This window comes from Xiphophorus couchianus, chromosome 11 (genome assembly GCF_001444195.1).
Source record: "Xiphophorus couchianus chromosome 11, X_couchianus-1.0, whole genome shotgun sequence".
Classification (NCBI taxonomy): Eukaryota; Metazoa; Chordata; class Actinopteri; order Cyprinodontiformes; family Poeciliidae; genus Xiphophorus; species Xiphophorus couchianus.
The window spans coordinates 11102308-11122455 of record NC_040238.1 but is presented as its reverse complement, the minus strand read 5'-3'; the positions used below and the strand labels follow the sequence as shown (position 1 = coordinate 11122455).

Genomic DNA, 20148 nt, shown 5'->3' with positions numbered 1-20148 from the left:
GTTCTCTCCGGGTACTCCGGCTTCCTCCCACAGTCCAAAAACATGACTGTCAGGTCAATTGGTTTCTCTAAATTCTCCCTAGGTGTGAGTGTGTGTGTGCATGGTTGTTTGTCCTGTATGTCTCTGTGTTGCCCTGCGACAGACTGGCGACCTGTCCAGGGTGTACCCCGCCTCTCGCCCGGAACGTAGCTGGAGATGGGCACCAGCAACCCTCCCGACCCCATTAGGGACAAGGGTGAACAGAAAATGGATGGATGGATGGATGGATTTCTAATATGCAATTATACATAAATAATAATGTGTAATTAATATGCAATTAATGTGTTACACAGTTTTAAACCTTTATGTTTAACACTGTATAACACTGGTAATTTGTGTTTAAATTGTTTTCAATTTAGTTAATGAAAAAAATTATGAAAAGAAAATTTATATGGCTGCTTTGGACCCGCATTTTCATAAACACTTTGATGTAGAAACATTCATTTCAATGAATATTAAGGGTTTTTCTGTGCAGAATGAAAACAGGGTCCATTAGGTTTTCAGATGCCCCGTAGTTCTCTGTTGAGTGTTTTGGAAGGGAAAGAAAACAGCACCACCATAGTTTGGGTTGTAAAACACACTTTAGGTCTTTGTTAATATTAGTGTAGGATCAGTGTTCACCAAGTAGCTGTAATTTGCAGAATAATTACAGGTAACAGTAAGACTGGCTGCAGTTTACACAGTAATTTTGCTGCATGAATCAGGTAACTATATGATACCTTTACTGTTTCCCACAGGTTGCTAAGAGCAGAAAAAACCAAAACATGGCTGGAAACGGAAAAATAACTCAATGTTTTAGATTAAGTAAAAAATAAGGCATTAAAAATTAATATTAAAATGCCAATGTATTACCCTTAAATTAACACCATACCTTGATATCACCAAAAGCAAATGTTTTAATAATCTCCATGCTGCCCAAATGTAAAAGGGATTGCGAGAATAAAATGAAAGGATCAAGGCTGATGAGATCAGGTCTGCTAATGGCTCCGTGAAAAACAAGGGGGAAAAAAAATCTGTTATCCTTTTGCCATCTGTTTTAAATTTTAAAAACTCAAAATTAAACCTGTACAGGCAGGTTGTTTTTTTCTGTCTCTTTCAGCAGGATTATGTAAAAACTACCAATTTAATTTTATAGGGGTCAGGCATGCACAGTCAACCCAGCCAGCTTTTAAATTTCATCCCATTTCACTGAATTCAACTTAGGACTTAATAAGATACTTTCAGTTTTGAAATACAGATTTTTTTTTCTCTGTTGGGAAATGCATTTACCAAGTAGCTTGGAAATCAAATGTTTTCCTATAGCTGTACTCAGTCTTCTGAACTTTATGAAGGGAATAATCATAAAAATCCAGTTCCAGACCTTGTTTCAAGTGTTTTTAAAAAAAAATCCTACTCACCATGGCCAGAGGGATGATGGCCTGAATGTCCCGCTGCACCACCGTGAGCTCCGTCACGACCTTTTCCGAGTCCGGCACCGGGTTCTGTCCCTTGTAGTCGATGTTCCAGTTGATCCTCCTGGTCACCGAGAGGCTGGTGAAGTTCTCCATCTCAAAATCCAACTGCATCACCTCCACGTTCCCCAGCACATCACTGCCAGATCAATAAAAAAGAAGACACACAAAGCACAATCAAAACATTTTTATGAAAAACTCTGTAGACTACTGGAAGAAACTCTGATCTTTCTGGAAATGAAGTAGAGTAATAATTAGCAATATTGTTGAGTAGAAACATTTAAAAGTTACTATAAGAGAATGGACTTCTATAGATTGCCCAAAATGAAGTAGAAAATATTAATGTGTACATTAAAGAGGACCTATTATTCAAAATTTACACTTTGAACTTACCCAAATGAAAGTCTTTATACTTTCACTTCAAATATATTCAAAAAAAGCTTAAGCAGTTAAAAAAACACTCATCTGTTTTTTGGCAATAAATTGATGTTTCTTGTTTTCTGGAAAACTAGTTATTTCAAAAACATCCCTGTCACCTAGCAACCCCTACTAAGCCCAGCCAGTTACTTAGCAACCCAAGCTGAGCTGCAGCGCATTTTTTCAGTTGGTTTTACTGCTGTAGGCAGTGTACAATGGCTACTGGAAAAGACAAGAGTTTTGCTGTTGATTCACTCTTCAGAAACCACTTGATGCATTCTTGTTGGTTTTGCAGGATGCACCACTTTTGCTTTTCAAAGCAGCTGCATAATTATGCATTAGTTTGTAAGCACAAACTTTGAGTTGGGGGGGGGGGGGGGGGGGGGGGCGTGGCTAGCAGCTGCTTATTTGGATTTAAAGTGACGGAGGCCGAAAAACAGCTCATTCTGAAAGGATTTGACTAGACTAAAATCTCATTACCTGACAATGATTTTGTGCAAAAAATGTAATGAACATGTTTTGTATAGACCAATCCTGACCTGTTCTTGGAAGCATAACAGGTCACTTTTAAGTGAAGATTCATAGAGACACTTCTCTATCAATCTGGTGTCTCAGAGTATTTTCAGTTTGTTGTCCCTCATTGTGGAAAATTCAGGTGTTCTAGCAGCAAAGCGACCGGCAAGAGGAAGTATGCACATTCATACAAAGATCAAAATACAAGAAACATATACAGCATAGGAAGAAATACTCTACCGATATTAAAAACATCACTCAGATTCAAATGAGAAAAAACAAAGTAGGATGCATTCATGTCGCACGCATGTTCCGATGAAGACGGGGAATTCCACCAAAGTGTTTGACCACTTGAACCAGGGGAACCCGCTGGAGCACATAGTAAAACTTTACAATCCCAGATGAAAACGAATGCTAAACCCCCTGAACCAACATCCGTACAAACTAACATCTATGTCTAATTTATGTCATTTTTGTTCTAGGGTGTACTTACTTTATTACATTAAGCTGAGTTTTTAGATGTAAGAATGGCACTAAGGAGCTTACGGTCAGATTTTTATCCAATCTTTCTGAGGTATTATGGCTTCAGATGAATCTGACTTCTTTAATATTTTGCAGGAGATCTGAGTGGATGGAAGCCAATTTCACCCGTTTTCTTTCTCCTTTATGCATGAAACCACTGAGCTTTGGTTTGGTTCACCTTATCTACTCGTTTAAAGAAGTTGTCAAACCGTAAATGAACCAATGATTGGTTTTAAATGCAAAGATCTTTTTGTCGATAAACAATCAGCGCTCTTTAATCCTGTTTCAGTTTTACGTCTGTCCCTCTCACCTTTAGAGTCCCACCAACAGAAAATCCTGCAGGTTTTCTGCAACCTGTGCAAACCGATTTCAGATTTTCAGTTTAACTTTAGTTTTTGTAAATTTACAACATTACAAAAAAGAAAACAAAACTATTATTTTACAAATCAATAATTTACCAATAAAGGAATCGGATGAATCCAAGGCTTACATTTGCCAAAACCGATTCTTAGACTCACCACTCTACAATAATGAAATATATCTACTGTCCATATATATAGTAGATAAGTTCACAAAAAAGCTGAAACACATCAAGATTTGACTTGGCTTATTTCTTTAGCATGTTCAAATATTGACAAACCTTGTAAATTATAGTTTATCTATAATTTAGGTAAACTATAATTACCTAAATTATAGTAATGTAGTTGCTAAATTACATAATTTCTGAATTCCAGAAGGAAAACTTTTGTTCAATGCTTAATAAATCATGTCCAGTATTTTATATGCACAATGTTATTAAATTTTAAAGTATTTGAATAAAAAGTGTATCAGTTGGTTCACATTATTACTTTATTAATAGGCATAATAGCTTCTTTTTGTGACTTTCTGAGCAATATGACAACTACTGCATATTCAAGGAGGAGTATTTATATGTATTATGTTTTATTTTAAACAATATTCCAATAGTTGTTGCAATTTTATTTCTAAAATATTCAATATGAGGCTTCCAACTCGGTTTGTTGCTCAGAATGACACCTGACACATTTTGCTGTCTCATGAACTGTCGATTTCAACTCCATCTTTGCAGCCGTTTCTCGTTTCCTTTTTGATTACAACTCCATTTTTGTAGCTTTTTTCTAATTTCCTTGCACCCCCCCATTTGTTCACCTCATTTTTACTATCGTAAAACACGCTGGTGTTACAGGAGCAATGAAAGCCGACCTGTTATCAAAAGCCTGAGCGCCGGTCCTGTAATCCCCGGGTTCAAGAAGCCCAACATTAAACTGTCTCGCCGGTTGTGAAGGCGCAAATTAATTCCCTCTCCGCTCCTGATGGGAGTCGTTCCGCCCAGACATCACCTTTTGCCGAGAGTGAAGCGCTCGCTGTCTGCTCGCTCACAAAAGCAGGAGACCGCCCCCTGAATTTGGCGTGTGAGGCTTTTAATGAACGCGAGATCAAACTCCGTAAGATCCTCCCCTACACCGGGTTTCTCTCCCCTGGAACATCGTGAAGAGATCTCTGCCTATTTGTCTCGACATCACTCACTGAAAACAAACACCCCTGTCTGTCTGTGAGTCAGTGGAGCTGTCATCGACGCGGCCCACCGGAGGGGAGGCAGCGCAGGTACAGTCGCTCCATATGAGGCCGACTGGCTGTAAGCTGGGAGGGAGAGACAGAGGGCTCCTCTATCCAGGTGAAGAGAATCAGCATGAAAATGATTCCTGCTGCAGGCCGACCTAAACATCCACATAAAGCTGACATCAAGAGTGCACTCACTCCAACTCTGTTTAGTCCGCTTTAATTTAACTAAGCCTTTCATGGTAAATTCTGCTTAGCATTTATTGCGATAAACGACAACATTGTTTTAAGACTACTTTCCGGTTCCAGTTCAAAGGCCAATAAACTTTAATTTTGTAAAGAACAGATAACACTAGAACTTGGGGATAAAAAAATTCTAAAATAAAACACAACAAAACAATAAACACGCTGCAAAAAACACAAAATCTTACCAAGTATTTCTGTCTAGTTTCTCATGCAAATATCGTAGTTCACTTGAAGACAAAACTTAGAAGTAGCTCTTCAGAAAGATATAGGAGCTTTATTTAAGCTAATAATTTATTACTATTGTCAGACCCATGTGAACTTTAAGTAATTAACTCTTGCTGTTATTTAAAAAGTTTTTCCATTTCTTGTAAATGTTTGCTTTTCATTAACATAAAAAATTGCTAGAATTTGTTAGGTTACTCTAGTCACATTTCGTTTGCACATTTCTTCTAATGGAGCTGTTAATATGTCAGTGGTCTTTTCTCAGGCTGCCCCAGTCTCTTTTTTTTAAATGTATATTTTTATATCTTTGTGTGAATCTGTATGTTTCCTCTTGCCTGTTCCTTTGCTAAATTTCCCCACTGAGGGACAATAAGTGATATTTCTTTTCTATTATGTGGAATAATCTCCATTTCCTCCAATGAATTAACCTGCCTCACTGCCTCCTCTCCACTAACAGTCAGAGCGTCTACAATCTACAATCAGATTTGATAAGTGATGAATAAACAAATTTATATTCAACCTAAGGGGGAAGAAAAAGACGGATAACTTCATAGCAAAGGGCAGAAGGAACAAACATGACTCAAGAAAGCAGAGCTCTGTTCCCATTAGGTTAACGATGTACATTGTGCAAAGGACAAAGTGTGTATATTAAAAAGCAGGGTTTGGGGGTTTTTCAGAGCTGAGGGGAGGATTTTATACTTTGATCAGAGGTCTGTTTGAACTGATTTAAAGGGAGAGTTCAATGGATCAAAGAGCTGCAGGCCGACAACAGCAGAAGAATAAAAACGATGTATGCAGAGGTTAAAATGGTTCAACAAAGGAAATGGAGCTCTTAAATAGACCATAATATGCTCAGTTATGAGCCTCTTTAACATCCTTTTCTCTTGTACTTTAGTGTTTTTTGCTTCTGAGGTTCTTCTGATGTCTACGTTGAAGACCAATAGTATTCAGGTTCAGGTTTAAAAGAATCTTAATTTTCCTTACAGCAGTGATGACAGCAAAATCTGGCAAATTTAACCTGCTGGCAGGCCGGGCTCTGAGAATCTGTGTTCAGTTACGAAAATACAGTCATGGTGTTAACGGAATAATGATGAATTTTTATTAGAAAATAAGTAATAAAATCTGGGGGGAAAATTTTGTTTTAATAAGAGAAAAGCTTCAGGAGCCAAGTCAGTCGTTTTCTTCAAAACACACAGTTGTTTTAAAGTTCAGTTACTGACAATAATTTCATACTGATATGTTGGAAGTATTTCCATCTTTAATAGGTATTAAGTATTATCTGTTAAACATGTACCAAAGTATCACTTCACAAGATGATCAACATTCCTCATTTTAATTTTTTTGTTGTCTTTTATGTTGGATTTCTCTTAAAAGTACTACTTTATTCTCTGAATGTTATAGCTTATGGTAAAATTTAAACTTTATTCTGGTAATTAAACCAGGCTCTTATATACCATCAGAGTTAACCTGAATCCAAAGTCCAAATAAATACAGTAAAAGCTGTAAAACAAGATGGCGGCTCAGGGCACGGTGAGTTCATCACTCTGAACTATGGAAACCCAAGGAGTAAACTGGAGACAGAAAAAAGAACAAAAGGAAACCACTATTTTCCAAAAATAAAATCTTTTAAAAAAAAATTACATTAATCGAGCACTAGAGTTTTGTTTGGATGTTTTTTGAAAATCACTCATCTCTTTTAATGAAAGAAACTAAATTAGACCATTTTCAGTCATGTTTTAAATCCTTAACACAAACATTACAGACGTCCAAATGAGCAAAATGTTCTCTTTTAAAAGAGACATTTTCTCCGTTTCAGATTTCCTCAGTGGTTGGCAGTCAGCTGCCAGCATTTTACAAAATGACTTTTTATCTTTTATCCCACGGAGTTCTTAAAGCAGAAAAAAATAAATAAATAAAAATTAAAAAAAATCCCAGAATCTTATTAAATGATCGACTTTTTCTTTGCGCCGGGTGCAACGGCGATATTACCAGGCTGATTTGGAGAGCATTATTTATCCCAAGCCCACCGACAGCGATCAATAATGCATTTGTTCATGCGGTTTTACCAAGCAGCTGCTATTACAGAATGAGATTGTTCCAGGTGGACGGTTACAGGAAAAGACAAAGTACGCTGGATAGTTCCAGCACTTAAGTAAAGTTTAATTTAAAAAAAGAGGAGAAATTGTAGGAAAATAAGTGAAGAATAAAGACAGAAAGGATGATGAAAGAGTTAGCAGAAGGACTTAAACTTTCACTTCACTTAGAAGTGACTGTAAAGCTGCATTAATGCTGCCACAGGTTTGTATTTTAACCTTAAATTAGCTTGAGTTTCATTTTAAACTGGTGGATGAATGTGTATTTAACAGCTCAGATGGACTGTTAGCATCTACATTTAAGCAACACGAGACCCAAACCAATCAGAATCAGTTTTATTAGCAAAGATTGTTTTCACAAACAAGGAATCTGACTTCAGCTTCAAGCGCTCGCTTCGTACTGACATTAATTAACTAATCAACTTAGATTTGAATTTCTTTTAACAAGCATTATAGCACTATAAATAAAACAACATATTGTACAACTTCAGAATATATGGGGACTATGATGAGGAAAAATGTAATACAAATAATTCAGATCAAAAACACAGGACAGGTGTGAGAAAAAAAAATCATTATTACATTTACTTAATTTTGAAGCCTTAACCTCAGAGACAAACACTAAATATAAAAAAATTTATTAAATTCCTTCCAATTGTTGATAAATCCTTCCATGAAAGAATTCATTTCATACATTTCATTCCTCTGGGTTCGTATTTTGCCACCTCCTCATCATGTTTTTTATAAACTGTGTGCTACGCTTTTTGCTACAATGGGTGTGAATGTACCGAGACTACCCAAGAAAGATAGAAATTATTATATTATAGAAATTATTTCTAAATTCTCCTTCACTATTTTGCCAGAAAGGCCATCTATATTTTTTTTTTAGCATAGACTGTTAACAAATTTTTACATGGAAATACCAAAAGGAATTGGCCATTTTAACTTCTTTAAAGTAATTTCCAGTCAGCTTGATCAGAATAAAACATTAAAACCTGATTTCTTTCATGAATTTTGGTGAACAATCGTCGTTTACCTTTCAGGTTCACACAGACCTGGTTTAGTTTTTGACTAAATGCACCCTGACACATGGTTCCTCCATCCACGCTTGACCCCTGCTGGACATTTCCCACATGTTGACAGGGCGGCAAAGATTACAAGACACGGGTCACCAAATATGGCAGGAAAGGTATAAACAAGAGAGAAATGGTGGGCCATTTTCTGTTTCTTCCGGCGACTCCTCTTCCGGCCATAAGGGCGTCCGCAGGGATGCCGGTATGTGGAGCAGCCGTTGCTAATGTCTCCAGTCAAACTCCCATTGCTTCGGTTCTTAATGAACCGAACGCACTGCAAAGTTTGATAGATGGTTGCTAATTTTTAGTTGCTTCCCTTCAGTGGCTGGAGCTCAGAGGTGGAGCCAACCTTTGCTCTTGTAAAGCCCCAGGAGTAAAACGTGATGGATGTTCTCTCTGTGTGTGTTTTTAGAAGGGATTATTTACCTGAATTCAACACCCACAATAAAACCACTAATATTTGAAGAAATGTTTCACATAGAGCTGTTCTGAATCAGATTAAATGTGAAAATAAAAACATGTATCCAAGAAAGTTTATTAGTATTTTAATGGGAGAAAATGGAACAAAAACTAAATTCTGTTCGGCCAGTTTAAAAGCTGTACAGTCAGTTTAAATAAATTTTTTCACACTTTTGTATTAATGCGTTTTTCTGTTTTTAACTGATGTGATTTAATATTCTAATATTAAAGGTTGTGTTTTCATGAGCTGCAGGAAGAAAATCAGAATAAATGTGATTAGATATGTTTCACTTACTGAATTAAGTTACTAAAATAAATCAAAGGTTTCAATATTATTCTATTTGATTGAATATGTGTTATTTAAAATATTTTGACCAAAATCTGTGCTCATAATTTTGTTCTGCAAATTTTCTAGCTTTTGGGTGCTCCGCCCCTTTCTGATGCCACCCTGGGCACCTGCCCATAGCACCCATGTCAAAAACTGCCACTGTATGAAGGTTTTTATAATATTTTAAGAAAATGTGTTATTGTCTCAAACTAGCATGTCTGATGATTCTCAGTTTTCCATTCTTTTATATTCAGGAAGCTTTGAAGGAAGTCATTTTGTTTTTGTTCCTCTGCATTCATTTCCTTTAGAACTCGTGCGATGAGGCGACTGTGTCTTGTCCTCATCCAGCCGAGTGACCGGTGTAATTTGCGCATGTGAAATGTCAAGCTCGTACATGTGGATGTTTTCATGCAGACTTGTGACGTAAGACAAGAAAGCTGAAAAATGTTCAACTTATGTTGCCGTCACGGAAAACCTTCATCCTTTGCTGTCGTTTGTCATTCCTCGTGTGTTGAATCATAACGTCCTGCTTGAACTTGATAACCCTCCAATGGAGAAAGGCTGTTAGGTCAAGATAGTAGTTCAATTAATCTGCGCTATGTCATATTAACGGCATAAAATGTTTTGATTAATTGCATGTAGGCGCGTTAATGTTGACAGTCCTAGTTTTTAGCTTTGCCCTATAAAGTACTGTCTGCATTTTGTCAGCCAGCCTTGTCCTAAAGGGGTATTTTACTGCTAAAAAATGGTGGAAACTTTCACTACAATCAATGGTTTATGACATATTTCTTGACCTTGAGTCTCTTATCAGGACAAATATGAGTTTATTTGTGTCAGAGGAGCTTGGGAGAGTGCAGACACTTTGACTTACCCCTGCTTCACTGCCTTGTTCTTGCTCACATTGATGGTGGTGATGGAATGCTTGGCGCCAGACTGCACCTCCCAGTCTACTTTCCACTGAGCGTTCTTGGACTTGGTCTGCAGCAGGTTCACCCCTTTCTTCGCCTTGACCCTGTGAGGAAACGGCAGGGGAGGAAAAAGAACGGCACCAGTCAGTTTTATTACAGGGTATGATTTATGTGGCGGGTCGAGTGTGAGCGCCCCCTGTGCGTGCAGCGGACCTCCACCTTGTGTTGCATCACAGCAAAAGCAATTCCACAGATGAATCAGCAGTAGAGATGAATGGAGACGGCAGAGCGGTGATGCATGAGGCCGGTGGACTGGGACCAGTGCATGTCAGGCTGTTCGCCAATGCTTCCACAACCCCTCAAACAGAAGCCACTGGGCATTTCTACATTATTAACTAGCAACATACGAAGGCTCTATTCATATGCCGGGTGGACTTGTGCATCATTGCACCTGCATTGCAACTTTTTTTCTTTCATATTTCAATCGATTGAGTTTCTGATGCTAAAATATGATATTCTGTTCTTGGGAAATCTTGCTTTTCTAACCTTCAGCTCCATGGGGAGAACGTCCTGCAGAGGGAAGTCAAGGTTAAAGAGAGGACATGTTTGATATTTTAGCTCAAACATCCTACAGAAGTGAGAATGTTTGAAACTTCCGGAATTTACACTAAAATCGACCAAAAACGTGAATGGAACAGATTGAACACTGAATATTTTACTGGCACAAGGGACGCTTGTTTTATTTAATTAAAACCAAATTCACTTCACTGTACAGCTATTATGTGAAGAGGAGATTCATGATTTATATGAAATGTATATTTCAACTTCAAATAATAATGAAAAAAAACGTTATTTTTGTACATGGTTTAAGGATAATAAATGCAGGAAAGTAACAGCATCTCCACGCCACCTATAATTATGCTTATTAATCTAAATACAAGCAGAGACATGCATGCATGGATGCACATACCAATTTACATAAGAACCAACATATGCTGCACATTCAGTAGTTTGCAGTGTCTGGAGAGAGTCGTCTTACACAACATAAAACCACAGAGTGCAGACAAGCGTTATGTAACCACATTAACCTGCAAAACCTTCAGAAACTCAAATGGACGCCCCAAAACTATACATGTTACATCAGTCTGCTCTGAGAGGGAATTGAAAGGTGGAGAGGGAATGCTATGTTTGTAAATATTTTTATTAAAAGGAGTAGACAAATCTATCAGTCAGTTACAGGATCATGTTTTCAGGCCTGATGTTTTTTTTGCGATTATTAATAAGCAATCGTCTGAACACAGCGGTGGTTGATTAGCTGATTTAAACATCTGCACTACTGATGATCTGTCTGTTGGTTTGTGGGTTGAATTTCTCTCTCTTTTTTTTTTTAACTGAACCAAAACACTGAATTCTACAGCACACCTACATGTTAAGATAGTTTTTCTGGAAAAAATATGGATGAAATAATAAAAACAGTGGAAAAAGAGTTAGCTGAGTTGAAAACATGGTTTGATTACAATAAGTTGTCGTTAAATGAAGGAAAAACTAAATTCATGGTATTCTCTGGTAATCGGATCTATAATAATGTAAAGTTATGCATATATGGAGTTGAAATCGAAAGAGTTTATGAGACAAAACTTTTAGGGATTATTATAGATAATAAACTTAGTTGGAAGCCTCACATAGAATACATTAGAAATAAAGTTGCAAAAACTATTGGAATATTGTTTAAAATAAAAGATTTAATAAATGTTAAAGGCTTGCATATTATATATTCCTCTTTGGTTATGCCTTATTTGTCTTATTGCTCAGAAATCTGGGGAAATGCAAGTAAAACAACCATTCTTAACGTCCTTTAGCTTAACCTTCTGAAGTCACTGGTAAGACTTCTTCATATCAGCCACATCCTCAGTCTGTCAGTGGTAACTGTCACGCATGGATTTGTGCTTCCATTACAATTCCTCCTGGTTCTAGACTTAAACATGAATTGTTGCCATCTTCCTGATATATTCCAGCATCTTTACTGTTTCGTCCTCTGATTGACTAGCATGTAATCTCAGGATGCAGAACTTGAGTTTTTTCTTGTATCACTGGCTTCTGTTGCTTTTGGCCAGGTTGTTATACCAGCAGGGCTGCTGACTTGCACTGCATTCATACTGATGGACTGAACTCCAGGACCTACCCTGACTCTGTAAGGATTTGGTTGTGGCTGATTTCATTGCGACAGAAACTATTTCACCCCACTTCTCTGTCTAAGTATCTATAGACTGTTCATACACACACAGCGCAGAGCATCCTGGGTAAATACAACAACACCAAAAACAACTTTAGCACCAGCTGAAGAAGGAGCTTGTGGTCTTTGACCAAAGATAACAGCCAGAATCTGACACCACTAGGGTTTGTCTACATTTTGTGAAGAAGGAAGTTGTGCTCAGTGTCTTCCTCAGAGGTTTTGGTAGTTTTTTTTCAGTGGCTCTTGATGCAACGGCACCACAGGCAAGGAGGTGAAAAAGTTTTTCAAAGGGTTTGGTTTGTTTGACTCGGTGTAGTGTGAAAGAAAACCGAAGCAGCTGGAAACGTAACAAATGTTGCAATTTTAGTCCCCAATCTAACCGAGTCTACCGGATTATCAGGTGGGAAATCAGCCATAATTTATGACCATCTTTTTACACGTTTCCACTGCTATTTTGACTGTGGTACTGTATTTATTTCTGGTGCTCAACATGTATAAGGGTGTAAAATATTTGGCTTCCTCCACGTATTCACTATCTCACTGAAGTCTGGACTTTGGCTAGGAATCTCCAATTTAATCACCAGTTAGAAGAAACATGTCTGTATAATTAACATTTCTGACAGGGGGTTGAATAATTAAAAACACATGGATGAAGCTCAGTTTTTAGAATTTTTCTATAAAAATAAGTTGAAATCTAATCTTGTATGGAAATGAAGATGCTTTGAGTCGTCCACCATATATATATACAGTACATATAAAATAAGTAAATGAAACAACTTTCTATATTGATCAACCTTCTTTACATCAGTAACAGCAATCAGGAATTTCAGTAACATTTGTAATTTATGTTCTTTTCAGTTATAGTTAATTTTGTTTGTTAATGTAGCTGCAATTGTTTTAATCATTTTTTGATGTAGTTATGCAATTCATAAAGTATATTTAGAAGTATATCTACTCAATATTTTTAAGTGTAAATTTGTTAACTAAATGTTAGTTTGAATTCTTTGAGTTCCAGTTAAGATATTTGCTGCTCGTAATCTCTCAACACAGCCCCAAAACAAATATGACTTAAATTCTTTTAAAGCTTTTCTTAAAGGTTTCCGCCACATCATATTCTTTACTTCTGCATATTATCCCCTACATAAATCACTTCACATCAGGTTATTCATGTTCTTCCAAGAGACAAAGTCGTACCAACTGCAAAATTAACAAAATCCACAGTTAATTTTAAGAACGTATTTGTTTCTTCTCTTTAAAGGTTCATGTGAAACAGAAATCAAACTTTCAAAGCCTTATTTCACTCCTTGTTTTGTTCTTTCATCAAATCCTCCACACTAGAGAAAATGCAGTAATTATCTGATACGGCGGAGATAAAAGAGAAATATGTAACGTTTACACAAGCATCCTGATCAAGCCTGTTGCCTTTGATGTGGGTTGAAAAGGAGAAACGTAATACCCTCAGACGATCGCTAAATGAGGTGACCCATTTGCTGCTTGATAAGTGCAGCTTGTAAAAAAAATACAGATCATAAAAGATGATAATTACACATTATTGTAAGGCATAACTATTTCCCAATGCTGCTCCTGGGTTAGGGTGCTACCCCAATGAATAATAGTTGTGTTTGTATTCATTACCTGCTTTCATCAGCAGCTTATAAAAGCCACTACATATTCATCATCATCTTTTGAGAGAGGCTGCGGGAGAAGCAAAGCTTTTAATCAGACGGCCCTTTTCACAGGCTCCGCTTCACTTTTGAACCACAAATGAGAGGGGATGGAGCGCTCCCTGTGGGACCGCCGCGTGAACCGGGCTCCCCGCGGGACAGCGTTAATGCTGATTAATGAAAGAGCATGGCTAATGTACGAGCCGAGCAGCGGCGGGCGGCGAAAACACACGCCCAGATTCTCAGAAGCTCGGCGAGTCCTGCCGGGCGGAAAGGCAGCGTGAGCCACTTCAGCTGTTACTTACTCATTCCAGGCAGACGCCTTCTGCCATGGCAACAGCCATTAGGCCCGAGTCGGCTGACGGACTGCTAAACAGCAGAGCTTCTGGACCAGACATTCCAGGCCGGATTTCTGAGCTGCCTCGTGAATCCCCCTGGAGTTAGCAGATTTTCTGTTTTGTTCTGTTGACCACAACTCACCTTGATCCCTGATTGAAGCTGCTGCTGCTGCTCAAGCTATTTAGTTTTCTGTTAGCCAAGGAAAGGTTTGGAAAAATGTCAACACACATGATGTATCCTGGAGGATTTTCTTTTTCACCTATTCATCCATCCGTCTTTCCATTTATTAATCCATTCATCCAGCTATCCCTCCATCCAGCCTACCTTTTATCCATCCATTTAGCCATTCACACTTCTGTTTATCCATCCATCCTTTCTTATGCCCATCCTGCCTTTTATCCATCCATCCATCACCCTTCATTCTTTTATCCATTCCTCCTTCCCTCTCTCCATCCTACTGTTAATCTTTCCATCTGTCCCTACATCCAACCAGCCACCCTTCCTTCTTTTTATTCATTCATCCACCTATCCTTCTGTCCCTCCATCCATCCATTCTTTCATGAGACCATTCCCATCCCTCCCTTCCATCCTTGTATCTGTCCATCCATCTGATCCATCCCTCCATTAATCCATCCATTATTGGTCTTTTCATAGATCTGTTTCAGAGGTTGAGGGTTGGGATGGAAACCCAGGAATCATTTTCCTTAGCAACGAACTCTACATGTTTTTCCAGGCCAGAAATAAAATTTTATTGCTCCTCAGAGTTCTGGGTCTGCCCTTCTCATCTTTTAAGTTCTTATTCTTCTGGTTATGATTCATACCTCATGACTATAGGTGAAGGTTAGAATGTATTGATGGACGTTTTCCTTTTGGAAAAACATTTTAACACAAAAGATGTTCTCCCTCATCAGGATAAACATGCTTTTCCGTTGCTAAGCGTTCCCCATTTTCCCTCATTTGAAGTCTGTTGCCTTCCATGGAAATCCATTTCTAACACTTGCTGCAGGAAATCCTGGCAACTCCCTTTCCACCCTGCAATTTAATCTAACTGGAAGCTTTTAATAAATAAAATATGCAAACCAGTATTAAATCAAATCCCAGCTTTCAAGTCTTTAATTATTTCTTAATGTCTCTTTAAAAGAGCACCCCTCAAAGCCGTTTAGAAATAATGACTCAAGTGGGACACAAGTTGAGCACTGGACATTTTTTTGCCAAAAAAAAAAAAGTTAACTTTAGATCGTTTCGATTCTGTAAAAATAGTACGCATGTTTAATAATCTGTTAAGTGGCAAGTTCATTTTCACAGGGCCGTTAGAGACACAGAACTTCAAACCAAAGTGACAATCAGTGAGCTCACTGGCTGCATGCAAGGAAAGGTATACGTTTGATCATGGTTGCAATTTAGAAAGAAAATCTCCATTCAGTTGTTTGGAAAACAAACTTATCTCATATTTTCCAGGTTTTTTGGATGAGGTAACCAACACTGATTCATGTTCACACAAAAAACAGGAAGACCGAGCAGAGACCTCCCCTTCACATGCGTTAATTTTCACTGCCTGCTTTGATGGGTTTTAAATATTATTAATTGGAATTTAGTGTGACAAAGATAAATGAAAATTCTTATCTTATCACGGTAAATGATAAACAATAAGCAATAAATCCCAACCCCTATTTCAAACCCCTCAAGTGACTTTTTTTTTCTTTTTTCCAAAAAAGCAACCATCGACAAATCCAGCAGCTTTTTTCTGTTATTGGAAACTTTATCGCATCGGCCTGCAGCAGCAAACTACCTGCAGTCAGAGTGCAGAGCTGCAAATAAATCACACATGTAAAGCTGAGAAAAGTGATCAATCAACACCCTGCATTCCAACCCCTGATTCGTCATGGTTTGTCTGTGTGAGATGGTTTTATATCCGAACGCAGCGCTGTGTGACACAGATATCAGTCAAGCTGTGTCATTGTAACCAACAGGAAAAGTCAGCTGTGGTACCCACTGTTCAACCCAAAGAGGGCAGCACTGAGACAGTTTTTGACCAAATATTTCAGAAGTAAACACATTTAAAAAAAATTTGAAGCATTTGCATAGAAACAAAAAGATGGCACCCTTAAATGCAAATTTCGACTGTCTATCAGCAAAAGAAACCATTGATTTAGGAGTTAGTTACACTTTTAAGTCGGCTGCATAATCTCATTTTGGATTAAATTTTGTGTTTAGGTTGTGCTTTCCAAAAAGGTGAACACTTATTGATCAACCAGTGAGATTTAGTCTCTCCATTTCTAACCTCCTTTCAATGAATCCCAGTAGTAGAAAAACAAACAAAATGATAGCATTAAATTCAGTTTCTTTCGTTTAATCTGTTTACTACCATCTGCTGTTTTAAGTCTCGACATCAAACTTGTCCTTCCTAAAAGCGTCCACAGTTTCCTTGGCCCAGCAAAACCCGTAACTCACTGCAGATGGCAACTCGTCAGCGACAAACATGTCTTCCACCTTGGAACACAAGCAGCAATTTTATCAATCATCTCCAACACTTTGATATCTGTGCTGTTCTTCTTCATGGGTGAACAGTATTGAGGTTTTCTCGGCAAAATAACAGAGACATGCAGCTGGAAAGCCAAACAAGATGAGGGAGTCTGAAAGGAACAAGCTTTATTTGTTCATTTATTATTTAAAAAAACAGGAGCCGGAGAATTCATTGTGTTCACTCGGTGAGCTAAATGTTCCTGGTGATTAAAGGAGACCAAAGCAGCACAAAAAAAGTTAAGGAACAAAAAAAACAAAGTTCAACACACATCTGTGTTTTCAGTTAAAGAAGCTGTGCTTTGTTTTTGGAGCTGTAATTAAGAAGCAACAAAAGTCACTATTTCCAGATTTCTGTAAATGAATTGTGTCCAAACTTTCTGGACCACATTTTTGTAGGCCAATACTTTTTGTTAATCTTTTGTAGGAAAGGAATGTAATTCATCATAGATCCAAAACATAAAAAAGATTTTGGACGTTTGCTATCTTAAAAGAAAGGCATCTAGTTTTCAAATTCTCTTGTGCTCAATTTAATACATTTATTTTCAGTTACATGTTCTCACTATCTTTTAAAATGCTTGCTATATTTAGGCAAATTTTGTGAATTACATAAAAACTAATTTGGGTGCATTTAAGTTGGCTTTTCAGTAACCATAAGTACAATACGTAGAAATGTGGCTCTATTTTTAAAACGTTTGAATATCAAAAGAAAAATACTTTGATTTGTACTTCAATTTCATCCATTATATGAAAATTATGTCAATAATAATTTCACCCTGATTAAAAATAAAAGGTCAACCACCAGTTTTTTTTTTCCTGGTAAAGTGCATTGAGATGACATTTGTTGCAAATTGGCGCTATAGAAATAAACTCAACTGAATTTAATTGAGTTATTGGATGAACCAAATTTGTATCATTTCGGAACTGCACTTGGGGGCCACAAAAACTCAATCCAAGGGCCACAAATGGCCCCTGGGCTGCACTTTGTACAACCCTGCTGTAAATGCTAACAAGATTGGAGCCACTGTGGGGAAAAAAAAGACCAAGTTTAATATAAAATGCTAGAGGTCAGATAAAAACTAATTAACTGAAGGATAATATCATAAAGATATAATATGCAAGAATGAATAGTTGATAAAAACCAACTCAGATAATAGTTCTTTATTAAGACCTCTCAGGCTTTCAGTCCGAATGTAAAACACAAAATGCCTGTTTGAAAGTTCAAGACAAAGGACGCATGTCCAGAGGAGGGTTGGTGCTCTTCTGGGTCTGTGTGTGTCCTGTTTTCTAGCAGCAGATTTGGTTTTGTCTGCACATAAATTATAATGTCCTTATTCATTGTATTATGGTCTCTCAACCATGGAGCAGTCTGATAGGGAAATAATGTCTGCGAGCTGCAGCGACAGAAACAATATGTGCTCATGAGTAAGTTTTTTATCTTTTCATAGCAGAATATCAATAGCTCACATTTTTCAAAGTCAAATTCTCAGCAGCCAATAACCCAAGCATGAGGCAAGCTCCGCCTTCACATCTCTGCTATTCATCAACTAAACCATTACATACCCAACAATCTTATCAAGGCAAAGACCTAGAAGACTTGTTTCCTATAATTCAGTTTTCATAGATCCTCTAAAGGTCTGCAGAGTCACATGACCTCAATACTACAGGAAGAAAACGGACTCACTGACATTTGTTGCGAATTGGCGCAATAGAAATACTTCAGGATGCATAAAGGAAAATATTCACACTCTGACTTGAAGGGTGTAATCTCCACTATCCGTTAACCCTAACTTTTATAAATAATAATATATTTGATGAACAAATAATGCACTTTATTTATTTATTTTTTTTTACCCGAACAGGGGGTCTTTTGTGGGCTCTAGTGTCCCTTATGTGACAGTAGGCTGACAGGAAACGGGGAAGGAGAGAGGGGGGAAGACATGCGGCAAATGTCATCGGGTCCGGGAGTCGAACCCGCGACGGCCACGTCGAGGACTGAAGGCCTCCAAATACGGGTCGCGCTAACCGCTATGCCACCACGGCACGCCCATAATGCACTTTATGATGCAAGTCTGATTTGAACTTCCATTGGACTGGAAACATGATTACATTGGCCATCAAAAGACAACAAAATTATTGATGTCAATCATACTTTCCATTCATACTTTCCATTGGTATTTTTTATTGGACTGAATTAAAAGTGATCAAATCTCATTTGTTTACAGTTAAAACAGTATTTTTAAGTTACAAGTTGCAAAATACATTTGAAGTGAGATGGCAACAAGTTTATGTTTTTGGTGTCTGTAAAATGAGCCATTTCAAAAACCTCCAGAAAGCAAAGTAACAAATCAGCACCTCATCTAGTTATCCCAGCCCGTTACCTAGCAACCCCAGCCCAGCTCCAAGACTTTTGTCAGCTGGATTTACTGCTGTATGCTCTGTACAATGGCTGCTGTATTTTGTTGTTGACTTACTATTTAGAAATCATTTGTTGGTTGTGCAGAAGGCTCCACTTCTGTTTTTCAAAGCAGTGTAATTGCGCATCTGTTGGCAGCCATTTTTATGTGTGAGTGTAAATGCTGAGTGGGGGGCGTGTCCAGCAGCAGCTTATTTGTACTTAAAGTGACAGGAGGCCCTAAAACAGTTCTTTCTGAAAGGAGCTCAAAAGAGGCAGAACTGAACGGACTAAAATCTCATTGGTGCATAAAAAATGTAGAGAACATTTTTTATATAGCCCATAAACCTATCCTAACCTATTCAGAAAACATAATTAATTGACTTTTAATCTATTGTGCTGACTTGATCGTTATCCTAAATGTAGCTTTAAACAGCATTTCCTCCAAAAAGTTGATCAAATAGCTGCTGTCTTGGATGTTTTAGCTGTTCTCCTGTTTTAATACACCTGAATGAAATGAATGATTCATTATAAAGCCTCTGAAGACAAACATCCTAAACATGTAATTCAATCACTAATTAGGCAGTATCACCACAGACAGACATCGACAATATGCAGTTATCATGGATCTTGGCAGCTGGAAGTTGAAGCAGTTCAGCTGCTGAAAAATCTGAGCAAATTTTCTGCTTGGCCAATTTCAGCAACAATGACAAATCCCAATAGTTAATGTTAGCATTAAAATGGTAAGCTTCCTAGCATACTACCTAAAAGTTTGTTATACAGTGCAAACAACTGCTAATTTTATTAAGCTTATTCTAAAACTTTGTTTTCATCTAAATATTTTAAAAACCGTTTCAGTCGTTACTCCCCCACATCCTTAAAATCATCTGAATGTGGAAGGATGAGCTGCTTAGCATTTGATACAGAATAAATTTTGTTTGAACATTTTCATTCAGTCAGAAAATTATATAAATTTGCTTCGTACTATAAAAACGGCTGCACGGTGGTGCACTTGGTAGCACTGTTTCCTTGCAGCAAGAAGATCCTGGGTTCGATTCCCAGCCCGGGGTCTTTCTGCACGGAGTTTGCATCGTCTCCCTGTGCATGGTGGGTTCTCTCCGGGTACTCCGGCTTCCTCCCACAGTCCA

The 20148-nt window shown here is 37.7% G+C and overlaps 1 protein-coding gene across 2 annotated transcripts in view; it reads right to left on the bottom strand.

Annotated features, from left to right (window-relative positions):
* Positions 1 to 20148, bottom strand: part of tmem132e (transmembrane protein 132E) — a 432688-nt gene that overhangs the window by 59430 nt on the left and 353110 nt on the right. For both annotated transcript variants that reach the window (XM_028031671.1, XM_028031670.1), the window contains exons 3-4: positions 9813 to 9953; positions 1437 to 1629 (exon numbers count right to left, since the gene is read on the bottom strand). In XM_028031671.1, the coding sequence (XP_027887472.1) occupies positions 1437 to 1629; positions 9813 to 9953 (334 nt within the window). The remainder of the gene's footprint in view (positions 1 to 1436; positions 1630 to 9812; positions 9954 to 20148) is intronic.